Genomic DNA, 23,193 nt, shown 5'->3' on the forward strand with positions numbered 1-23,193 from the left:
TCATAACATATAGTATTACAGCTATAATAAGGCCAGTCAATGAGACATACAGCCAACCAGATACATGTTATCACTTTCCTGTTGATGAAAAGAATCTCATTCAGATCATTATTCCTATCGTTTGCTACACACAATGCTTCAGAGCATCTGATAACAATGGATCAACACAAAGCATTCACAATGAATAGGAAGTGTGTGAAGGTATATCAATGAATATTCATAAATGCTCCACTGCAGGCTATATAAGACTGAAGACTGCCATATCTGCAGCAGAAGTGTTTGCGTGCTAAACAATTCAATATTCAGGTATGTTATAGTCAGGTTCATTCTAATCATTATTAGGTACAATAATGGAGTTGACTTAATTGACCTGTGACAAATGACCGATGACATCTTCATAGTTGTGCCATATGATAATCTCAGCACTGCTTCATATGTATTATGTATCACTTAGTTCTGACTAAAGGCTGACTATGAAGTCTGAAGTGGGAACATCTCTGTGCAGAAAGCAAAGTCTTATAGAAGATGCCCGTAAGGAAAAGGAAATATCCGAGCTATCGGCCTCTGACCCCGTAGCTGTAACATCTGAACATCCTGAAGACGGCGGCAGCACCTTGAATTTGATTTTTACCTTCAGGAACTCCAGTGCGTCTCCTTTAGCCAGCAGCCTTAAGATCTTAGAGGTAGGTTTGTCTTTTCACTCCATTCCAAATTAGTTTGACCTGTGGGTATCTCCACTCCATAGACAGGTGCAGGTATTGTAGCCCCATAGTGTGACAATATTGTGAGGACACACTATACCAGCATCCTGAGTTTACGTGAGAATGACATCAAGGAATGAGATATTAAGATTAACTGCAGCAAAACCTACACATTGAGTCATAAAGTAGGATTAATGCTAATGTATATACATCTTTAAGATGTGCATTTTCTTAATTTTCTACAAGCCCTGCAATATAGCAGATCAGTATTCATTGAGTATGCTTATGTTTAAGGTACATTTACACCATATCTATATGCTTTTGTATGGTAAATTTACTTTGGATTCTGTAGATTTCTAGTAGACATAGCACTGTTGTTTTTATAGGACACATATGTTTGGGCTGAGGAAAAGGACCAGATACAGTATTAAAGCTTGGATATTAACTCTACGTGGTCATCTAACTGAAGGCTGACTACTACTTACAGTGGGTTCAGAAAGGACAAATTCCTTTCCAATTTTAACCCCTCAGTGCTCCGCTGGATATTGAGGGTTCAGTTGTTACTGTATGGTGCTGTTGTATTATGTGGCATCTTGCAAATTTCCCAGAAAGAGAGAAACTCCTTGAAACAGCTCTAATATCTGGGTGATACTGGGAGAACTAAGTGGTGATCTCCCTCTAGGATATTTATGAGCCCCAGTAACGTATGGACAGTGATTCTTCTAACTGGATCTCATAGACTATCCATTGCCCCATTTCTCATGACACAGTATAGTACAGTAGTACTACAACAGCTAAAAAGGCACCACCATAGATTGTAACTGGACCTGCATATGAATATGAATATCATGAATATAATATTTCTCCAGTAGATGGCAGAACAATCGTTCTTCATAATATTTCATGTAGACTCATTCATTTATAATGGCTTAGTAGTGTATAAGATGAAACAACAACTGATGGTCCATCCATTGCAACTATTTTGCAGACAGATTAATGACATTGTAAAGCAGTTGGAACAGAGATCAGAGTTTTTCTATTGATAAAATATGGAACATTTATCAAAATATAAAATGTGAATCTAATGGAAAATTGGGACTGGGAAATGTTTAATGCAGTCGGATAGTCTGTTAGACATGCCATTGCAGCTTCATCATCTTCAGGCCTGACAATGGCAAACAATAAATCTTGAATATGTAGTCTGCCTGTCTGAAATAACATGAATATTACCCATAATAAATGGAACCTTGTTTGCAAGGACAAACAAGTGAATGTCTACTTACTGTATACTTCTTTCTTCAGAAACATGGGGCTATCATCTATCATATAGAAACCAGGCCTGCTGGGTGGTTCAATAAGCAAGAAGAACTAGACTGCTTTGTGAAATGCTTCATCCATAACTCTTCCATCTGTTCTTTACTATCCTCACTGAAGAAAACAGCAGGCGATGTAAAAGTAGCCAAAGATCTAACACGTGAGTAGTGCCATTGGTAGCAAAGCCAAATAAAGGTGTGAAGTCATGCTGGAGTTCCTCAGCATTTAGTTATAAGAACTTTAGATTCTATCGTATATATGAAATTGCAAACAAAAAAGTCCTAGAAGTAAGACATTTAATGTGACCGATAATTGATGGACCAACTTCTATAAAGCACTTTTCTGTTGCAGAGGAATGATGAACTCCCCTTATTTGTGTTGTTCCTTTTATTCCTACTAGAAGTGTAGAAATAGATCTTGATGTTACTCGTTGGTGTTGTGTCCCTACACTTTAGACTTGGACAGACTATGTCACCCCTATTGTCAGATTATGCAGGGATTCCCCCCCCCCCCCCCCTTTGACGAGGGGAATGTAACACCCAGTTGGCAATCTATTATTACATTTCCAAGGCAAAAAGAGAAATAGCACAAAATTATAAGGAAAAATGCTCCAGAAATGTCAGCTCATGAGACATGCTTTTATTACTACAGACATACTGGGTGTGAGGACAGCCCCCCTTCCCCTTAACTAAACTAGGACTTTCATCTTTAGACATTTTGCTTTCATAACATCATGAATCCATTGTTAAAGGTTTGTAGAGGCTTACATTAATCCAACTGTAATAAAATATTAAGGACATAAGGTAAGTGCCAAGAATCATTCATAATGTTGATAGATGGAATAACTGTACCCCACTCCGCGTGCACTGAGCACAGATATGGAGCAATATCCATATGTTATTCTTAGCAAAGACACACAATGATCATGAGTATGTGAATCCTGTGCATTGTACCTGTATTTTCATGGAGTGATGGCCACACAGGTTCTCTATAAGACGGCCAAAGAGAAGCTTACAGTCCTATGAAAAAGTTTGGGCACCCCTATTAATCTTAATCATTTTTTTGTTCTAAATATTTTGGTGTTTGCAACAGCCATTTCAGTTTGATATATCTAATAACTGATGGACACAGTAATATTTCAGGATTGAAATGAGGTTTATTGTACTAACAGAAAATGTGCAATATGCATTAAACCAAAATTTGACCGGTGCAAAAGTATGGGCACCCTTATCATTTTATTGATTTGAATTCCCCTAACTACTTTTTACTGACTTACTGAAGCACAAAATTGGTTTTGTAACCTCAGTGAGCTTTGAACTTCATAGCCAGATGTATCCAATCATAAGAAAAGGTATTTAAGGTGGCCAATTGCAAGTTGTTCTCCTATTTGAATCTCCTCTGAAGAGTGGCATCATGGGCTACTCAAAACAACTCTCAAATGATCTGAAAACAAAGATTGTTCAACATAGTTGTTCAGGGGAAGGATACAAAAAGTTGTCTCAGAGATTTAACCTGTCAGTTTCCACTGTGAGGAACATAGTAAGGAAATGGAAGACCACAGGGACAGTTCTTGTTAAGCCCAGAAGTGGCAGGCCAAGAAAAATATCAGAAAGGCAGAGAAGAAGAATGGTGAGAACAGTCAAGGACAATCCACAGACCACCTCCAAAGAGCTGCAGCATCATCTTGCTGCAGATGGTGTCACTGTGCATCGGTCAACTATACAGCGCACTTTGCACAAATAGAAGCTGTATGGGAGAGTGATGAGAAAGAAGCCGTTTCTGCACGTACGCCACAAATAGAGTTGCCTGAGGTATGAAAAAGCACATTTGGACAAGGCAGCTTCATTTTGGAAACAAAAATTGAGTTGTTTGGTTATAAAAAAAGGCGTTATGCATGGCGTCCAAAAAGAAACAGCATTCCAAGAAAAACACATGCTACCCACTGTAAAATTTGGTGGAGGTTCCATCATGCTTTGGGGCTGTGTGGCCAATGCCGGCATCGGGAATCTTGTTAAAGTTGAGAGTCGCATGGATTCCACTCAGTATCAGCAGATTCTTGAGAATAATGTTCAAGAATCAGTGACGAAGTTGAAGTTACGCCGGGGATGGATATTTCAGCAAGACAATGATCCAAAACACCGCTCCAAATCCTCAGGCATTCATGCAGAGGAACAATTACAATGTTCTGGAATGGCCATCCCAGTCCCCAGACCTGAATATCATTGAACATCTGTGCGATGATTTGAAGCGGGCTGTCCATGCTCGGCGACCATCTAACTTGACTGAACTTGAATTGTTTGTCCAAAATACCTTTATCCAGGATCCAGGAACTGATTAAAAGCTACAGGAAGCGACTAGAGGCTGTTATCTTTGCAAAAGGAGGATCTACTAAATATTAATGTCACTTTTCTGTTGAGGTGCCCATACTTTTGCACCGGTCAAATTTTGGTTTAATGCATATTGCACATTTTCTGTTAGTACAATAAACCTTATTTCAATCCTTAAATATTACTGTGTCCATCAGTTATTAGATATATCAAACTGAAATGGCTGTTATAAACACCAAAATATTTAGAACTAAAAATGATTAAGATTAATAGGGGTGCCCAAACTTTTTCATAGGACTGTAGTATCTTTATCTCCTGGCAGTCCCATAGAGATGAATAAAGTGGCAGCCTGCCTATGCTACCGTCGCTCCATTTAAACAAGATACATGGCACTCCTTCTCATAATAATGGGGGGCCAAAAGTCAGTCACTTGTCCCCCTCCTGTCGATATGGGGTAAGTTGTGTCCATAGTAAACAATAAACCCTTTAAGTAAAAATATGATTGCTTAGCTTTTTTTGTGTTGTCTCACCTGTGCTGTATGTTTTATTATATATCTGAAACAGCACCTTCATTTCCAAGAAAAGTCCAGGACCTGGACATGTGCCAGCACCTTAATTTGAGATTTGAACCAAATTTTGACAAAGATCATCCCGTAAGTATTAAAGAAAAATTGGTAGTATATATATATATATATATATATATATATATATATATACACACACACTCCACTGCTTGACCTACAACTATCTTCCATGTGTTACCTGGTATAATCTTAGGCCTGAAGCTTATATTTGCACAAATATGTGGATAGGTGTACAGGGGTTCCCAGATTTAGACATATGTAAGCTACCATACTGATTATGATTATTGGTGGGCATTTATTGGTCTCCAGAAATCCTTTTGAAAGCTAAACTCTCTCTAACCTTGCATTAAATAGATTTTAGTCCATATTTACAAGACTTAAGCTTTTCATTTTTTTTTTTAAAGAAAAATACATATTCAGTATCCAGCATTTTTACATGTTTGCGGGCAATGGGTTTTGTTCTGTTTGGAAACCCTCACATGTGCCAAAATGATTTTCAGCTCGGCCGCAGAACATTTGACAACTGTCATTCTACATAAACGTAAAACTAATGAGACATTTTGCTCATCGTAACCAGATTTGTAGGGGAGCCACAATGCTAAGACCCTTGGCTCACATATAATTACTACGTGAATTAAGTATTATATAATTTTCCCAGACAGATCATTTACATAGAAATTAGGATGTTTTACATCCACTGCTGTCAGATCTAAAACCAAGAAAATGTCATCTAGTGAAGCTCTGAGAGGCTGTGTCCCTGGGTGGGTATGTGCTGAGTAACTAATACCATATGGCAGGAAACACAGCCCGTTCCCATGTATACACGGGCGGCTCTATACAGCTGGGAGCTGGACGGTTTCTTCTTTGTAGCAAAGGTTGAGCATGTTTTCATTGCTGTAACGTTAACACTGATGATCGAGTTTCATGCCTTGAATAGTTACAATTATTGTGCAGATTTCTCAATTATTAGTTCCACAATGAAAGAAAAGTTACAATATACATATATACATCATATATATATATATATATATATATATATATATTGTATATATATATATATATATATATATATATATATATATTGTGATATGACCATTGAATTGCCTATTCCCCCAATGTTTCAATAACCATGCAAGAGTACGAACACCTTTCTAACCACTTCCCCCGACCCCTGTGATCCTTGTAAGTTATACTACAGTCAACTTAATGCATAGAAGATAAGTAAAGTGGTGCACTTAAGTCTTACCTTTTGTTAATTCTGTTAATAGGGATTTGGGGACCAGGAATACAAGAAAAGAAGAGCATATTTTGCAGAACTGGCTTTCAAGTATAAAGAGTAGGTTATTATAAAAAAATATATATATATATATATATATATATATATATATATTTATGGAATCTGTATCAGCAGTGGTAAACAATATGGCTGCTACACACGGGTACCACTAGGGGACATAACTGCTTATGGACTTATACAGTTAGTGGGAAATTTCAAACTCTGGATAAAAATAGAAGTCTAGGTGTGATCTTCCCCCTATTCCCAAGCTCAGAGTAATTGTCTCTTTGCCATTGTAGTATAAGACAACATGGTTCTGTCTTACCTTAGTATTTAATACAATCACAAGACAATGGGGCAAATTTACTATGGTAGATCTGTCTATATTTGGGGCATAAAATGTGCGAAAATATGGTGCATTTTTGAAAATTGTTCTGTCTTTGTAGACGTGGGAATGGCTTAAAAGGAAAAGGATGTGGCTTAAGATATGATAAAATGCACCAAAATTTGGATAAAACAAAGCCAACCAATAGGTGATATAGATATAGACTATACACCTGAAAGATACGCCTGATGTAGTATTAGCTTCAGTGAAAAATTTGGTGGATATTCTGTTCTGACTACCTGTCTTTTAGACCGTCTAAAAAGAATTGTTCAGTACCTTTACTTATTTTTGGCAAATTTCCTTTTTTGAATCCAATGTAGTTTCTTAGAACCAACTTCAAACATTCATGAGTTACTGATACTGGTGTTACCAATCTCACAAAGATAAAGCCAGGAATAGCAAGGAATCAATATGGACTCCTCAGGTTCATGATACTACAAGGACCTGGTTCTTGTTTGAGCTCAATGGGCCCATTTTTCATACATTGTGTGATACTGTGCAGAGCCACTAGAATACATAATCCTAAACAGAAATCTAAATCATATCAATATTTGGTGTGACTGCCCTCGGGAGTGATGATATGGCTCCCACAGAACGACGATCTCAACGTCATCCAACATGCACAGAAGATTTGTGGTTCGTTCTCCAAGATGTTTGAAACAACTTCCCTGCCAAGGTCCTTAAAAACTGTGTGCAAGTGTACCTAAACGAACTGAGAGTTTTAAAGGCAAAGGCTGGTCAAATCAAATATTGATGTGATTTAGATTATTTCCCATATTTTGTGAATATTTCCCATCATTGTATCCTTATTAACTGTACATATGGTCCAGACTGGCTCATATATGGGATCTATGCACTGGAACAACCAAAAGCAGTAAATATTGTCAATGTCATTTGTTCTATTATAGTGGAAACGTTATCCCAAGAATTGAATATACTGCTGAAGAAGTTGCTACCTGGTAAGTAACTCCATGACTGTTTAGCTATGATCTGGATAAGAAATCCCATACTAGGGAATTTTTCCTTGCTGGACATTTATTGCAGAGATTTCTCTGACTGATGTATTCTACAGACCTGTATATAGGGTTGTCTCTGCAGCATGATCAAACTTGGTGGTCGTATCAACCATATTATTTATGTAACAAATCAAATCAAATCAAGTAGGCTTTATCAGCATGTCTGAATGGATATTTGGCATTGCCAAAGCTAGTAAAGTGTGTGTGTGTGTGTGTGGGGGGGGGAGTTGGAGTCGAGGGGGAGAGTATGGGGGTGGTGGTGTATGATTTGGGGTATAACAGTCCGTGGAGTCACATCTTCCTCTTAGTTGGTGACCGCTATATGGGGAGGTGGGGTGGGGCGGGTGGTTTGGGGTATAACAGTCCGTGGAGTCTCATCTTCCTCTTAGTTGGTGACAGCTGGACACGTATTGGGCAGCGATCTCCACAGTGGACTCTTCTTCTCCCTGTAGGATGTAGAGCAGGGGTAGGCAACCTTTTTTGTTCGGCGTGCCGATTTAAATAAAAAAATCAAAGATGAGGTCCTCGGAGTGCCGGGCAATAATTGTAAAGCTGATGACACCTACACTAAAGTCATATAGCACAAACCGCAACATAGGGGTGCTGTCTTCTAGGGCCCCCTGGTCACAGTAACTATGATTATAATGCACAGCAGCTTATTTCATATAAACTTCTATTACCACCTTCTCCTGGTCACTGCAGGTTGGCAAAGAAACTGGGTGGGCCATGTCATCGGCCTCTGCCTGTCAGCCCCAAAGAGGGGACTTTTGCAGACGTTCAGAATTAGCCTTCTAGCTAGTGCTTTTTAACTAAATGCAAATTGTCCTTCCATCTTATGCTGTAAGGTGGTGGAAGCCTCCCCCCCCCCTCCAAAGTTGTGTGCTATGTGGAGGAGGACTGCTCAAGACAGACCATGTATTATAGTCTGTGTGTGTTTATTCTCTGTGTATTGTACCAAGTCTATGCCGCGTATGGTTCACTAATACAGAATGTTCATGTTTGTGCACTATAATACTGTATAGTTGTATCAGGCTACTGTCACTTTAATTGCTACTGCTGAATTATCGCGCCACTCCTTGTTCTAGCATATTCTGGAGAAGAGGTGATGCAATAATTCCCCCCCACATAACTTTGCAAAACTAGGAAATGATTGTGTCTGACCTTGTGTGCACATTATACATCTAAGACCCTGTTCACATCTGCGTTCAGGTCTCCGTTCAGGGAGTCCACTTGGGGACCCCCAAACGGAAACCTATCTGCATAAAAAAGGGGATTACCTAAGGAAACCCGTAGACCCCATAGACTATAATGGGATCCATGTGGTTTCCGCACAAAACAGAGAAAAGTGCTCCTTGCAGGACTCTTCTCCCCACATATCTCATGCGGCTAGAGGAACGAAATAACCCGAACGCAGATGTGAACAGGGCCTCAGTATTGGCAATTGTACCTGTTTTATTACAATTACAGGAGACAAGTGTACAGATCACTCAGCAGTCTCTATCCAAGCTATGCCTGCAAGCAATATTTAGATACATTTCACCAGTTGGAAAAATATTGCGGATATTCAGAAAATTCCATACCGCAACTTCAAGATGTATCAAATTTCTTAAAAGGTAAAAGTTCAACAAATACAATGTTATTCTTTAAGGTTTTGCTGTAAGTATCCAGAATACAGGGGATTCAATAGGGTGCATGGTGAGTTATAATAAAAGCATTGCTGCATACAAGGATAGTAAAGGGAAATTCTTAGTATATACCCTGTTGAATATGTGGCATTGGCTTAAAATGTCAGGACAAACTTACAATTGTTTTCAGCCACTTTTGTAGCCAGAAATGTGGTGTAAAAGAATAAAGGTGTTGTATGGAGCTCAACTCTGAAACCATATTTGTATGTAAAATACATCATTGTGGTCAACCGAAAAGCCATACTTATGGGTGATTGAAGCCACTAGAATAATGACTTGGCCACAGTTTGTTTCATCTGATAAACATTGTCTTCAGCCAGCAGGTGGCAGTGTGTTACAATAAAACACAAACATTCTTGGTCAGCACACTAACCAGCTGAAACACCATATCTGTGTGAGCAGAAGATGGAGAGTCCTAGGGCTGAAGGCAACAAACCTTATGCCAAAGCCAATGAGAAATCTGATTCCCCTGACAGCCCCTGAGCAAGAAAAGGGGAGGATGGTTTACAGTTTATTGATGTCATTCTACATGACTAAGCTTTATGTGATTTATTATGCAATTTATGTACTTTAAGAAAGTCAATAAGACACCATGTTGGTTAAAATAGGGAACGATATAAGAATAGCTAAATATTTACTAAGTATTATTCAGAGCAGTAGACAGCAGTATACAGTGATTGGGTGCTGTGCCACCATTGCCATGATATGACAGCTGCAGGTGACAGCCAAGCCAGTACAGGTAAGGAGGGGATAACCCCTTTAAAATAAGAGTGCCCCTCAATTATTAATGCCCCATGTGTCCCTCATAATTAATAATAATTTTTCATGCCCCCTAATACTGCATACCCCCTTCAATCAATAATGTCCACCTTAAATTATTGTGGCCCAATACCCCATAAGTTAATGAATACCCCCTTACACAACTACAGCCTCCTAATGTCCCCCGTATATTAATAATGCCCCGTAATGACCTCTTTGTATTACTACTGTTTGCCCCAATTACCCCTTATATTAATAATACCTCCTTATATTGTTATTGTCCCCCAATATCTAAAACACCCACCTTGAAAACCCCTGTAAAGCTAAGGCCCCACATTGCAGAAACCCTTGTTTATTGTTACAGATTTTGCTGTGCTTATTGGGCATCACTAACACTAATCTAATCTAAAAATTTTCTTTTTTACATTTTACAAGTAGAATTAATCTAGAACTAAAAACTGAATAACTTTGTAGATACAATCCTGTTCTTATAAAGATTCTCCACCCTGTATTACAATTCCACAATATATATTCACATTTGTCTAGACTTCAGAGATGAAATCTCCCATCAATCCTTGCACAGCCATTGCCTCTACATAGCTAGCTCGGGTGATCTGCTTTCTGGGACTTGTAGTCTTTACGTTAGTCATTGTGAATGAATGTGGTGCGGGAAATATTAACAGACCCCCTCGGTTATGGGAGATCGGCCAAGTTCCTGCACTTTTTAGATACATTTTCTGGACACATATTTTAAGATGTTGAACAATCCATAGAATAAACCACTGACCAGACATAGATCTCTAGTTAGTGCTGCTTTCTCCCATATCCAAGTCTTGGTTTACATAAGCCTATAATCCACAGGGAATCCTTTGTTACTTTTTGGAAACAGGATAACCTATTATGGGATGTCACAAAGTACCAAGCTCAAGACATCACTGCCATAGATTTACCTATGTGGTGAAAATAATCCTTTCTTTTGGCAAGTATTCAGGAACTAATATAACACAGTATTTACTTCCCTGCATATTTCCTGAATGCTTGAGGTTTATATTGCCTAAGAAGCTTTTGTCTGGACATATTTACATTCATATACCTATAAAAGGCATTTTAGCTGTTTTTTGATCGTCTTACTGAAAAACATCCTACAGTAACTTTAAGGGCAGTGGTATAAGTACCTCCATAGTGGCTGCCCCAGGGCCCATGACCTTAGGGGGTCTGGTGGGCCCCTGATCCTTTTTTTTTTTTTTTTAATACACCATTACCTGCTGGAAACCTCTGCAGACTTTCCATGAAAAACGCTGCAATACACTACTTGGTGCCATAGCCTTAATCTCTTAGTCTCAGATTTTAAGCTCAAATATACAGGGATTTCTTTTATACTATGCTACATTTACATTTGCCCTGTTATACTTCTCATAACAATAACTGACCTTACCACTGATGCCTGGGAAAAATTTTCTAGAAATACTTTTTGTGAGCGTCTCTTGAGTACAACTGTGTTGTTTTTTGCATAGAAAGAACAGGGTTCAAACTGAGACCGGCTGCTGGTCTACTTTCTGCACGAGATTTCCTGGCATGTCTAGCTTTCTGTGTGTTTCCAAGTACCCAGTACCTGAGACATCCTTCATCTGCAATGCATTCACCAGAGCCGTAAGTACAATTTCATGAATTAACTAATTCCTTGACCAAGAAGATACAGAAACAGCGAAGCTCACTGTTGTATGTTGTTTCTAGAACTGAATTTTTACATTTACTATATATTTCCTCCCCTTTATGAATATAACATGTCAGTAATAATGCATCTACAAAATAGTTAGGGTCGTGTCATAGGAACCTGGACATGTACACAGGTAGTTTTTCTGAATAATGTTATATACATAAGCAACTTTATAGCCACACACCCTGTGTTACATCTCTGCCTGTTCGAGTCACTGCTTCACCTTCCACTTGCACGCTGAGGCGCAGGAAGTGAGTTCATTTTGATTCCTTGCTTAATGTTTTTTGTTGCACTGTGTGAACGCTGCTACATCTATTCCTGTAATAGAATTTCCACCACACCCATCTCCTGCACCTTGTTCCCTATGTCCATCTAATAGTTAATTCTAGCCTAGAGCGGATTTTGGGCTTTCTATATACAGGAGATCGGCCCTCATAGACTTGCTGACTATTGCAGAAGCTCCTCTTCTGCTACTTCTGTATTGCTGACCTCTGACCTCTGGCTTACCCTTTGACTACTCTCTTGGATTTTGATTCTGTACTGCATTGCTTGACTGTTACTGGACCCTTGGCTAGCTGACCTGCCTTTGTTGTTGTTTGTTTTGTCTACATTTTGTGTTGTCACATATATAGGTATGGTTCGTTGACCAGTTGCCGCCTATTGCTTAGTAAAGGAAAGATTGTTTTAAGCAGACTCTTCCCTCAAACAGGTTCTTCATATCTCAATATTGATGTTCTATCCTTAGGCTAGCTCATTAATTTTTATTGCTGGGGGGGCCTGACATTCAGTACCCCTGCTGATCAGCTGTTTTGAATAATCTCCTTCATGTTCTGTACACTGGGCTGAACATCAGTGTTGATGCCTTCAAAACCCCTCCTCAGAGTCTGATCAGTAGAACTTATAGGGGTTTCCTGCGAAATTATCTTGCTAAACCTACATGAACTTGTGTATATAGTACAAAGCATTTCTACACATTGTATATATTTTGTTTAAGTGATTGCTGCCATGAATTGCTGGGCCACATCCCTATGCTTGCGGATAAAGATTTTGCACAATTTTCACAGGTAAGATATTGGAATAAATGTATCAATTCCTAGTAACTTATCTACGTAAAGTAAAACATTGCAGATATAATTGAAATGATTAATATACGGACAGTATCTATAAAACTTCCTATTAAAATTGTTTCTTTGTGCAGGATATTGGTCTAGCGTCACTTGGAGCATCTGATGAAGATATTGAAAAACTGTCAACTGTAAGTGTAAAAGTAATTGTTATGGGATGTTTACTTGTGTTCAGATTTAAGAAAAATAAGGCAAAGGTAGGAAATGCAATAGAATAGGAATGTTTCCATACTCACCTGATACATTCCCTGTTGCACTTCCCTCTGCTCTTTGTATACTTGGCTGTATATAATACATGGTTGCTACCAATGCTATGGTTGCTCAACATGGCTGACAACGCTCTTTTCTGCAAACAATGTGCTGCTGTGTTCAATGTGGTTTCTCCTCGCCAGCCAAATACAGCAACCTGAAAATTGTCTGGAGTCTCCTTTTGGCAGAGAAAGGACACTCTTAGCACCGGGCTTCTCACTGGGATTCCCACTTTATTGCAGAAGATATTTGTAGTACAGCAGGTCTTCAACAGGGTTGGCAAACACAGTGAAGTGGTAAAGTAACTCCTGCTCTTGTGGAGGGTGCACTGTCTGCAACAACAGAACCCATACTCCTACCTACCTACAGGTGTGCCAGCTCACCAAGCCAGTCTTTCCCCTCTCTTCACTTACCAAGATATCCTGCAGCAGCAGGCCATCTGCAATACAGTAACGGACCCTTAAATACAAGCCATTGTCCTCCCTGGTCAACCTGGGTGACAACTGATGTCAGTGAGTCACACCATGGGGAAACAACAAACTTCACCCATGGTGCAACTCATGGGCACAACTTCATTCTGCCTGTACGGAGTTAGCCAACAATTTAGTCTTCAGAAACCACCAGAATCAGTGAGTGCATGATGACCTCACATATCACACATGCAAATGCTATACATGCCTAATAAAATTTAATGCATATGTCAATCCAACAGTTACATAGTTCATAATATAACAACTCAACATACAACTACAAACGGTGAATTTGCGGCAACAGATTTCCCTAGACTTGCACCTATACTACCTCTATGCATGCAGCTCACCCTTGGCTTAACTCTTCTTGCACCTATCCCAGCAGAGGAAATAGCCAACTTTTCAAGGCCTATATCTGCACCACCTTATAGCTGCAGCAATAATGTGCCTAAGTAATCGGATAATTGCCGCATCCAACCACTGAGGCCAATGATTTGCTGTAGAGATCATGGAGGTAGATGAGTATATCATCACTCAGTCAAGTGAACACAGACTGGTGAGAAGTATTGAAGCAAGGGTGCTATAGCTACCAGGAATTTATCTTTAATCCCTCAATCACATCTGCATTGGTATTCCATCTTGGGGGAGTCCGCATAGGGACCCACCGAATGGAATACCAAACACAATTGCAAGCGCTGTGCAGTAAAAGCACATGGACCCCATTATAGTTTATGGGGTCCATGTGCTTTTACTGCACAGCGCATGCAATTGCATTTGGTATTCCGTTTGGGGGAGGTCCCAATGTGGACTCCCCCAATCAGAATACAAACATAGATGTGAATGAGGGGTAACTTCTTATTAATATCCAAACAAGTTGAAAACACATGATTTGGCAAAGTTTTGGCCATATCACTACTGAGGATGTGCTCCCATGTGACTGCAATGTGAGAATCTGATATTAAATAGGATCTGTTATCAGGATTCACCATATAAACTAGATCCCTTAGATATCACAAGACTTGTGCACTTAATTTGAAAATCCTTACTGGGATAGCTGTATAATTCTGATATTCAGGAGTACAAATAGAGACTGCCAGAACTCATGAGTCCACTTTATTTACAAGCTAAACTTAATCTCTGCCATGTAGTGTTACTGACAAGTTCCTTTCAATTCAGTTCCTTCCGTGTGGATGCTGAAAATTATCTCAAGTGTATCTTTGAACATACAACTGACTTTAAAAAAATCCTGCCTTTAATGGTTTCAGCATATATTGTCTATAGATTAAGAAAACACCACTGTGTACAATATAAAGCACAATAATATAGTAAAAAATAAATGCTATGTGGGTCTCATAGGCAATATGTAATGTATCAAGTCAGAAAATGTACTAGCATAAGCAGACATATTCTAAAAGATGGAAAATCATTGCAGCTGTACTGGTTCACCATTGAATTTGGACTCTGCAAGCAGCATGGATCTATTAAGGCCTATGGAGCTGGTTTGCTGTCATCTTATGGGGAACTCTTGGTAAGAATTTTTGAAAGCATATTTTAAAGAATAGCCACAAGTGTTTTCTAAATTTTTCTATTGCAAGGTCTTCAGCATATGCGATCTATGTTCAATGTTAAGTTTCTAAACAGTTTTAGAACAAGAAAGTTGTAAAAATGCCTCTTTTTCAATTTTTTCAGTATTACATACCATTCATGGATCTGCAGAATCGAATGCAATTCTAAAAGAGTTTCCCTAATAAATATTCACTATTACATTGTCAATAAAGTAGCAGGAAGGAAGGGATAAATTCTAGATTGGTTAAAGGAAGCCATGGAAGTTTACATAAAGATTAATTCTGTAAGCACGACCATTAAACTCTAACCTGTATATGGAGAACCAAATACTGTTAACTTACTAAGTCTCTGTCATTAGCTGTAAAATCTGCAAGCAAGGGTTAATTTTCCCTGCAGTTCCATCACATGGAGAATAAAACATTAGAAAGCTTCCACTGTTATGAATAGGCTGTATGTGTTATGTACTACAGTATATGCATGCTCAAAAATGCAGCGTAGTACTCAACATAGGGGTCTTAAAGGGGTTTTGCCATCCTCTTGTTTCACCAGTCTGCCTGCAGTCTCTTCTTCTCACTTTCTATATTTCTCCCTCGCCCCATTGCTGAACGGGCCTGAGAAGTATTGCAGTGCTTATGCAGATCAGATAATATGCAGATGCTTGTAGAGAACAGACTCATGTTATCTGTGTGTTTACATAGAGAGATAACAGATATCAGCAATTAGCTGAACGGATTGTCCTGCCTCCAAGAGCAGTGAGTGACACTTGTCTTACAGGTCCGTGATTATAGCAACACTGTGTAAACAATGGAAGGAATAAGATCACATAGCAGGCAAACAAAGCAGCATTTCTAAAGCAATATTTAGGAAAAGTCTTCAATTTACATATGATACCAGTATAGATAGGATCCTTGAGCTGGGACAACCCCTTTAAATAGCATTCTTCCAGCATATGTCTGGTACCTGTAGATTGAAATTTGTATAGAGCTAAAAGAGAAATCTATGCTTACAAGATTGTTTATTCATTTAACAAGTTAAAGGGAGACTATCATCTGTCCTACACATATTCATCTGCCGTCAGCGTGTTACAGAGCACATTACAGGGGTACACTACATACCTCTCTTATGTTTTACACTTTTGTAGATTGAGGGAAAAAGAGCTTTGAAATGTTATGGAAATGAGTTTCTTGGTGCACTGGAGGCCCTGGAGCACTGCTCTTTCTGCACAGACCCCTACCATCTCATGGCTGCACAACCTTGATCCTCCCATTGCTATGACCTCACCCATCCTACTTAAGTAGCAACCCCAGTGCTCCTAGGGCTGAAGGCTCACCACAGTACACAGGATGTCTCATTTACATGAGACGTCAAAGTTATTTTTCTCGAAATCTCCAAACGTGACACATATAGCAAAGGAATATATTTTTTATCATTGTAATGTGCTCTATGGTGTTAGGGTAGTAGTTTAATATGCTTGGGGGAGCTGGTAGACACCTTTTAAACTAGGAATTGGGGCACAGAGATATGAGCTTATGTGACAGAAAATTACCATTATGAGCATTATGACATCATCAGCATATGGATATATTCTGTAAAGATAACTCCCATTTTTGTTAGATTGTAATAATACAACGACTGTGTATTTTCAGTATGCGTTATCAAATAAGCCTGAACTTAAGCCATTTGATCCAGAAGTTACCGCAATCCAACCATATCAAGACAATTCCTTTCAGCCTGTATACTTTGTATCAGAAAGTTTTGAAGACTCCAAAGTGAAACTCAGGTGAGGATGACACTACAACTGTGCGGGGAAAGAAAGAAACAAAGCAATAAAGAAGGCCTATACAGTGATACACTAGCACAGAACTTAAAGAGAACTTTTCACCACCTTCACCAACTACAACTCTTTACTTCCTTCAATACGTGCTGCTCCACTGATTCTGACACAGAATTTTTTCTCTAGCCCCTAGTGTTGCTGAGCAATCAATGCTGTTAGTTTCATCACAGAGTATGGCGATTAGGCTGTCTACTGTCAGATAGGCAGTCCCAGATCTGAATATTGGACGCTGTAACTTACAGCACTTGCTCACAAACAATGGGGACTAGAGAAAAAAAATTCTATTAATATTAATATCTATTGAAGGATGCAAAAAGTGGGAGGCAAAAGTTCCCTTAAGAATGAAGTCAGCCAAATCCATTGATTTTAGCAGAACTGGTCAACAGTCTAAAGTATAGGGGCCTATTGTATTTTGACTATACATTGTGCATTTATTGCTTATTTTTATTGGGATCATTTTAATCTAGCAACAAACGTGAACCATAGATGAGAATACATGATCCTGGGCTTTAGACCCACTCAATGGTAAATATGCAGGACAGGATTACGTTCTTGCAATCTAGACAGAAGCATATTCCAGCAACAATGGTCTTCAGTTTTACTGCATATACAGTGTGAGCGCAGTGAACTGAATAGAATTAGCAGCGATGCTTTGACTACAGTACATAAGCAGACAAACATAACAGCACAGCTATATCCTCCAGGGTCTTATATGCTTGTATGTGCAAGATTTCAATATCTGAATCATTTTCAATTGTATTACTGCCATATTTATCATACTTAGTAAGCAAATAGAATGATATATGCACTAACGTGTTTTTGACTTGCTTCTTAGACAATATGTTGTGAAGATGAAGAAGCCTTTCTACCTGCACTACGATCCCTTTACTTGCAGCATTGAAATCTTAGACTCTTTTCAGAAGGTCAGGACTGCCCTCTGTCAAATAAAAGATGAACTTCGGAGTCTATGTGCTGCACTCGACAAGATATGCTAGAGTCAAATGAAGAAACCCACATGTGTAGAGTTTTAAAGATAAGAAAAAGATCCCAATGATACTATACATTGTTAAGGAACTGTCGTAGTGCTTTATACTGTATGTACACTTCTGACTATCTGAATCTTCAAAACCCAGTATGCCCTGGGCATACGCTAGGATACAGTACAATTTTTATGTCAATAACCTGTTGTGCATGTCCTATGCGTTATATATAGACAAAATATTATGTAAAATAAATTTGCAGTTTCAAACTCATTATTTCCTGTCTATTTTTGTCATCGAATAAAAATGTAATTGTTCTGAATTCATGATTTTTGTTGAAAATAAAAAAATATCAATAAGGTAAACGTTCCCGCTATTTAGAGCAATATATATATATATATATATATATATATATATATATATAGTCAGGGTTTGGGGTTGCTAGGTGGGGTAGCATAGACATAAAAGTTCAGATTCTTTAGTCCGAAACAAAGGTAGAGTTTATTTTCACTCCAAAAGGTAGTGCAGCAACAAAAGGAATCAATACAAAATAAATACCTGCCCGGCTAGGCTCTAACTAAACATAGAATAGGTTACCTCACCTAGAATAACAAATCCAAAAGCCAGTAGAATCATTCAGGACACAGCTCCAAAAATATGACCTCTTTCTTTGGCTCTCCAGCCACGCTCTGCCCAAAGTCTGCTGCTGGAGCTGGCTTCTTAAGCCTCCTTGACGAGGAGAGTCTCAACAGCTGAGTCGCTGCAGGAACAAGCGCAAAGTGTGGACTGGAGGGGGGTGGAATAACAGGTCCCACTGTCAACCTGCCTGCCATTCCTAAAAAATCCAGCCCAATAAACAGAACTTTGAAATAACACTCAGTAGACTAAAGTATCTGCTGAGAACCATACTTTCTGGAGTTTCTCATCTCACCCACCTGAGTAGTCTGGGTGAGATTATTTATTATCTGACCAGCCATCGGCTTACAAATATATAGGTAATTTGGTAGAAGCAGTGGTGCAGACCCAACCAGTCAAAGGCAGAAACAAAATATGCAGCAATATGCAGGCTTATTTAAACCAGGTACGAAATTTGCAGGTTTATTTTACAAAAAAACAGGAAAATATATAAATCTTGACTTCAGGCACAAAATGAGCAAAACAAAATACAGCTAGGCAAAAAACAAAACAAAATCCTGCTCGTCTGAGCGACTAACTAAACAGAAATGATAACCGAATTATACTTGTGGCTTACTACCAGCCACATGAACAAAACAAGCACAATATTTTCTCACCAGACTCAAGGTTACAAGACAGACCCAGCCGCCTCCTCTCACTCCATGGATCTGCACAGGAATGCAGCCTTTTCTGGCTCAAAATAAAATACAGCCTTAACTTCAGGCAGGAGAATGTCAAACAAAACCCTGCTCGTCTGAGCACTAACTAAACAATAACAATGCTAACTTTATGTGTGGCTTACTACCAACCACACATACAAACAACAATATTGCAGTACAGTCTCACCAAACTGTTAGTGTGTCAGGACAGACACAGGATCCTCCTCTCGCTCCCAGGATCTGCCTTGAAGTGTAGGCTCTGCAGTCTTTTATGGCCCAGTCATGAGCCCAGGACCCACCTGGACCATACATAGGTCAGAAACCTGGGACTGATATATATCAGGACTCCAGCACTCTGCTTGTCACCTTCTCACAAGCAAAAGGGCAAAAGGGTAACAATGTTTTGAACTTTTGACCTTCAGTCTCCATATCTCACCATCCACTACAGATTTGAACGTGAGACTACCAACATTTTAAGGACAATCATCTTAGCTATCTCTTACATAAATTTGTTACTGTTTGGTCCTAGTGGTGGTAAAATCTTTTTCTTCTTGTATACTACAAATTCCAACCTGTTCTCATATTCCCTAATAGCTCAGATAAGATAGTACCTGCATGTGTCTCCTCCCCTCCACCTCGGTGTCTAACAAATCTGATTATTGTACTGTTCTTTTAAGTCAGAATACATGGTCCCATGTAGCTAAGTTCATCCCTGTCTAGGTATCAGTTTATTGCCCCATTGAAGGTTTTGGGAGCTTAAATAGTTAAATGGTTTTTCCAGGACTATTTATTTAATGTCCTATTCTTAGGATATGTCATCACGTGTCCGAGGGGGTTTGAAACTGGGGACCTCTGTGGATCAGCTGTCTGAAGGAGTAGTGGTGGACCATGAATGCCCATTCTGCTGACGTCACATTCATCAGTCACATGGCCAGCTCAGTCTCATTCAAGTGAATGGTCTGAGCTGTAATACCAAGCACAGCTGCTATACAAATATACTGTGCTTGGTAAGTACTGAAGTGACTGCAGATCTCTGCCAAACACTGCAGCCTCCTCAAGTACAGTAGCTGGTCCCCGGGGTGCCCAGGTGTCGGACCCTGCTGATCTTTAATTTATGACTTTTTCTAAGGATAGTTATCAATTATTTCATCTAGAAAAGCCATTTATGTTTGGAATATCTGGCCAACATAGAATAATAGCTTATCTAAAATATTAGTTATTAGAGTGATTATGTTATACACGTTATGCAATGACCCCACTGATGCTGACTGCTGAGCATTATACGTGATACGTAGTTCAGAAACAGCTGCAATGTAGACAGTTGACCTTTCCTGTGATCTGTGTACGTTCTAGCTTATATGTTTGCACACTTTGTAATCTTTATATGTGCATGTTATGATTTTATCACTCTTTTTTATTTGAGTATGATGGCTTATTTTATATATTTACTGAAGTAAGGAGGGTGGATGTGATTATACAGTCTTGGCTCTAGCATTTGGCAGTCAAACATCTCAGTGACTTTATCCCACAGCCAGATGTTCATGCTGTTAATATTTCATGTTTACTTTATAAAATAAAATGAGAATTATTATGACTTTAAAAAAATAAAGCGTTCATGTCTGGAAAGTCTAAACATACTGATTGTATTTTATAGGGAAGCGATACACGAGTCTTCCACATGGTGGAGCTGATGATACGAGATTGGCATCAAGGCTGCTAAGAAGACTGAGACTGTTCTTTCAGAGACTTGAATATTGGTTCAGATGTATTGATAATTGTGGCAGGGCCAGATTATAGATTAGCAATTTCCACTACCATTTCCCATGACATGGAGGTTTGAAATGTTTTACCACAAAGTTATACCTATGGTAACCAAAGGCAGATTTAGCATTTCATGTCTCAGGGTCCTCCAATACTGTCCCCTTAGTGCCGGCACATACGGTATACCACCCCCTTAGTGCCGGCACATATGGTATGCTACCCTCTTAGTGCCGGCACATACAGTATACTGTCCCCTTAATGCTGGCACATATAGTATACTGCCCCTTTAGTGCCAGCACATACAGTATACTGCTCCCTTAGGGCCGGCATATACAGTATACTGCCCCCTTAGTGCTGGTATATATGGTATACTGCCACCTTAGTGCTGGTACATACAGTATACAGCCCCCTTAGTGCCAGCTGCCTTTAGCAGGTTTACATGATAAACCTGTTCAGGTTTTCTCCTACCTGACTGACGAACCTTGTAGTTCACTTCCCCTATCTTTTCCATTACCTCATAAGGGCCCTGCGATTTGGCAAGAAACTTACTCTCCACTGTGGGAATGAGGTCCTTATCCTCGCCGACCTATAGTAAACACGGCTTTGGGCCTCCTGCAGATGCTCTCTAACCATGGGCATGACTGCCACTATCCTGTCCTGCATACCAGCAATATATTGAATAACACTTTTGTTGGGGGTGGGTTCTTGCTTCCACGTCTCTTTGGCGATGTCCAACAGACCCCTAGGATGTCTGCCGTAGACCAACTCAAAAGGAGAAAACCCAGTGGAAGCCTGTGGTACCTCACGGATGGCAAACATCAAATAGGGTAACAGAACATCCCAGTATTTTCCATCCTTGCTCACCACCTTTTTCAGCATACTGTTTAAGGTTTTGTTAAACCGTTCTAGTAACCCGTCTGTCTGGGGATAGTAAACAGATGTATGCAATTGTTTGATATTAACCCCTTCCCGCCGATGGCATTTTTTGATTTTCGTTTTTCGTTTTTGACTCCCCTCCTTCTAAACCCCATAACTTTTTTATTTCTCCGCTCCCAGAGCCATATGAGGTCTTAATTTTTGCGGGACAAATCTTTCTTCATAATGCCACCATTAATTATTCTATGTAATGTACTGGGAAGCAGGACAAAAATTCAGAATGGGGTGGGTTTGAAGAAAAAATGCATTGCTGCGACTTTCTTACGGGCTTTGGTTTTAAGGCGTTCACTGTGCAGCCAAAATGACATGTCCCCTATATTCTGTGTTTCGGTACGGTTCCAGGGATACCAAATTTATATGGTTTTATTTACATTTTGACCCCTAAAAAAAATTCCAAAACTGTGTTAAAAATTTTTTTTTCTAAAAGTCGCCATATTCCGACGGCCGTAACTTTTTTATACGTAAGTTTACGGGGATGCATAGGGCGTCTTTTTTTGCGGGGTCGGGTGTACTTTTTAGTTCTACCATTTTCGGGAAATGTTATTGCTTTGATCACTTTTTATTCAAATTTTTATCAGAATCAAAACAGTGAAAAAACGGCGGTTTGGCACTTTCGACTATTTTTCCCGCTACGGCGTTTACCGAACAGGAAAAATATTTTTATAGATTTGTAGAGCGGGCGATTTCGGATGCGGGGATACCTAACATGTATATGTTTCACAGTTTTTAACTACTTTTATATGTGTTCTAGGGAAAGGGGGGTGATTTGAACTTTTAATTCTTTTTATATTTTTTTATATTTTTTTTAACTTTTTTTAAAAAATTTTTTTTGCATTTATTAGACCCCCTAGGGGTGTTGAACCCCAGGGGGTCTGATCACTAATGCAATGCATTACAATGCTAATGCATTGCAATGCATTGCAAAAAAGCATCCTTTCTTTTGCAGGCTGCATAGACCAGCCTGCAAAAGAAAGGATTTGCAGACAAGCCTGGGAGCCTGTACAAGGCTCCCGGCTGTCATGGCAATGGGACGTCAGCCCTGGAGCATGCTCCAGGAGCCGGCGATCCCGGCCAAAATGGCGGCGCCCATGCGCCGCCGGGAAAATGGCGCCTCCGGCGCCTTTGACCGCGGCGCCGGAGGGTTTAATGCCTCCGATCGGTCCGGGGACCGATCG

At 39.4% G+C, this 23,193-nt stretch overlaps 1 protein-coding gene across 1 annotated transcript; it reads left to right on the forward strand.

Moving 5' to 3' along the window:
- Positions 1-473: 473 nt before the first annotated feature.
- Positions 474-18,002, forward strand: LOC142204996 (tyrosine 3-monooxygenase-like). Its single transcript, XM_075276342.1, has 12 exons — positions 474-683; positions 2,004-2,175; positions 4,907-4,995; positions 6,195-6,262; positions 7,496-7,546; positions 9,071-9,216; positions 11,562-11,697; positions 12,759-12,828; positions 12,963-13,019; positions 15,040-15,135; positions 16,820-16,953; positions 17,843-18,002. The coding sequence occupies exons 1-12, from the start codon at positions 474-476 to the stop codon at positions 18,000-18,002; spliced, it is 1,389 nt and encodes a 462-aa protein (XP_075132443.1).
- Positions 18,003-23,193: the final 5,191 nt, after the last annotated feature.

Source organism: Leptodactylus fuscus, chromosome 5 (assembly GCF_031893055.1).
Source record: "Leptodactylus fuscus isolate aLepFus1 chromosome 5, aLepFus1.hap2, whole genome shotgun sequence".
Classification (NCBI taxonomy): domain Eukaryota; kingdom Metazoa; phylum Chordata; class Amphibia; order Anura; family Leptodactylidae; genus Leptodactylus; species Leptodactylus fuscus.

Excerpts from the sequence above, each read along its gene's own strand:
- LOC142204996 (XM_075276342.1), top strand. The coding sequence starts at position 474 with ATGAAGTCTGAAGTGGGAACATCTCTGTGCAGAAAGCAAAGTCTTATA. Across the intron at positions 9,217-11,561 it reads TGTATCAAATTTCTTAAAAG|AAAGAACAGGGTTCAAACTG; the intron begins GTAAAAGTTCAA and ends TTTTTTGCATAG. Across the intron at positions 13,020-15,039 it reads ATATTGAAAAACTGTCAACT|CTGTACTGGTTCACCATTGA; the intron begins GTAAGTGTAAAA and ends AAATCATTGCAG.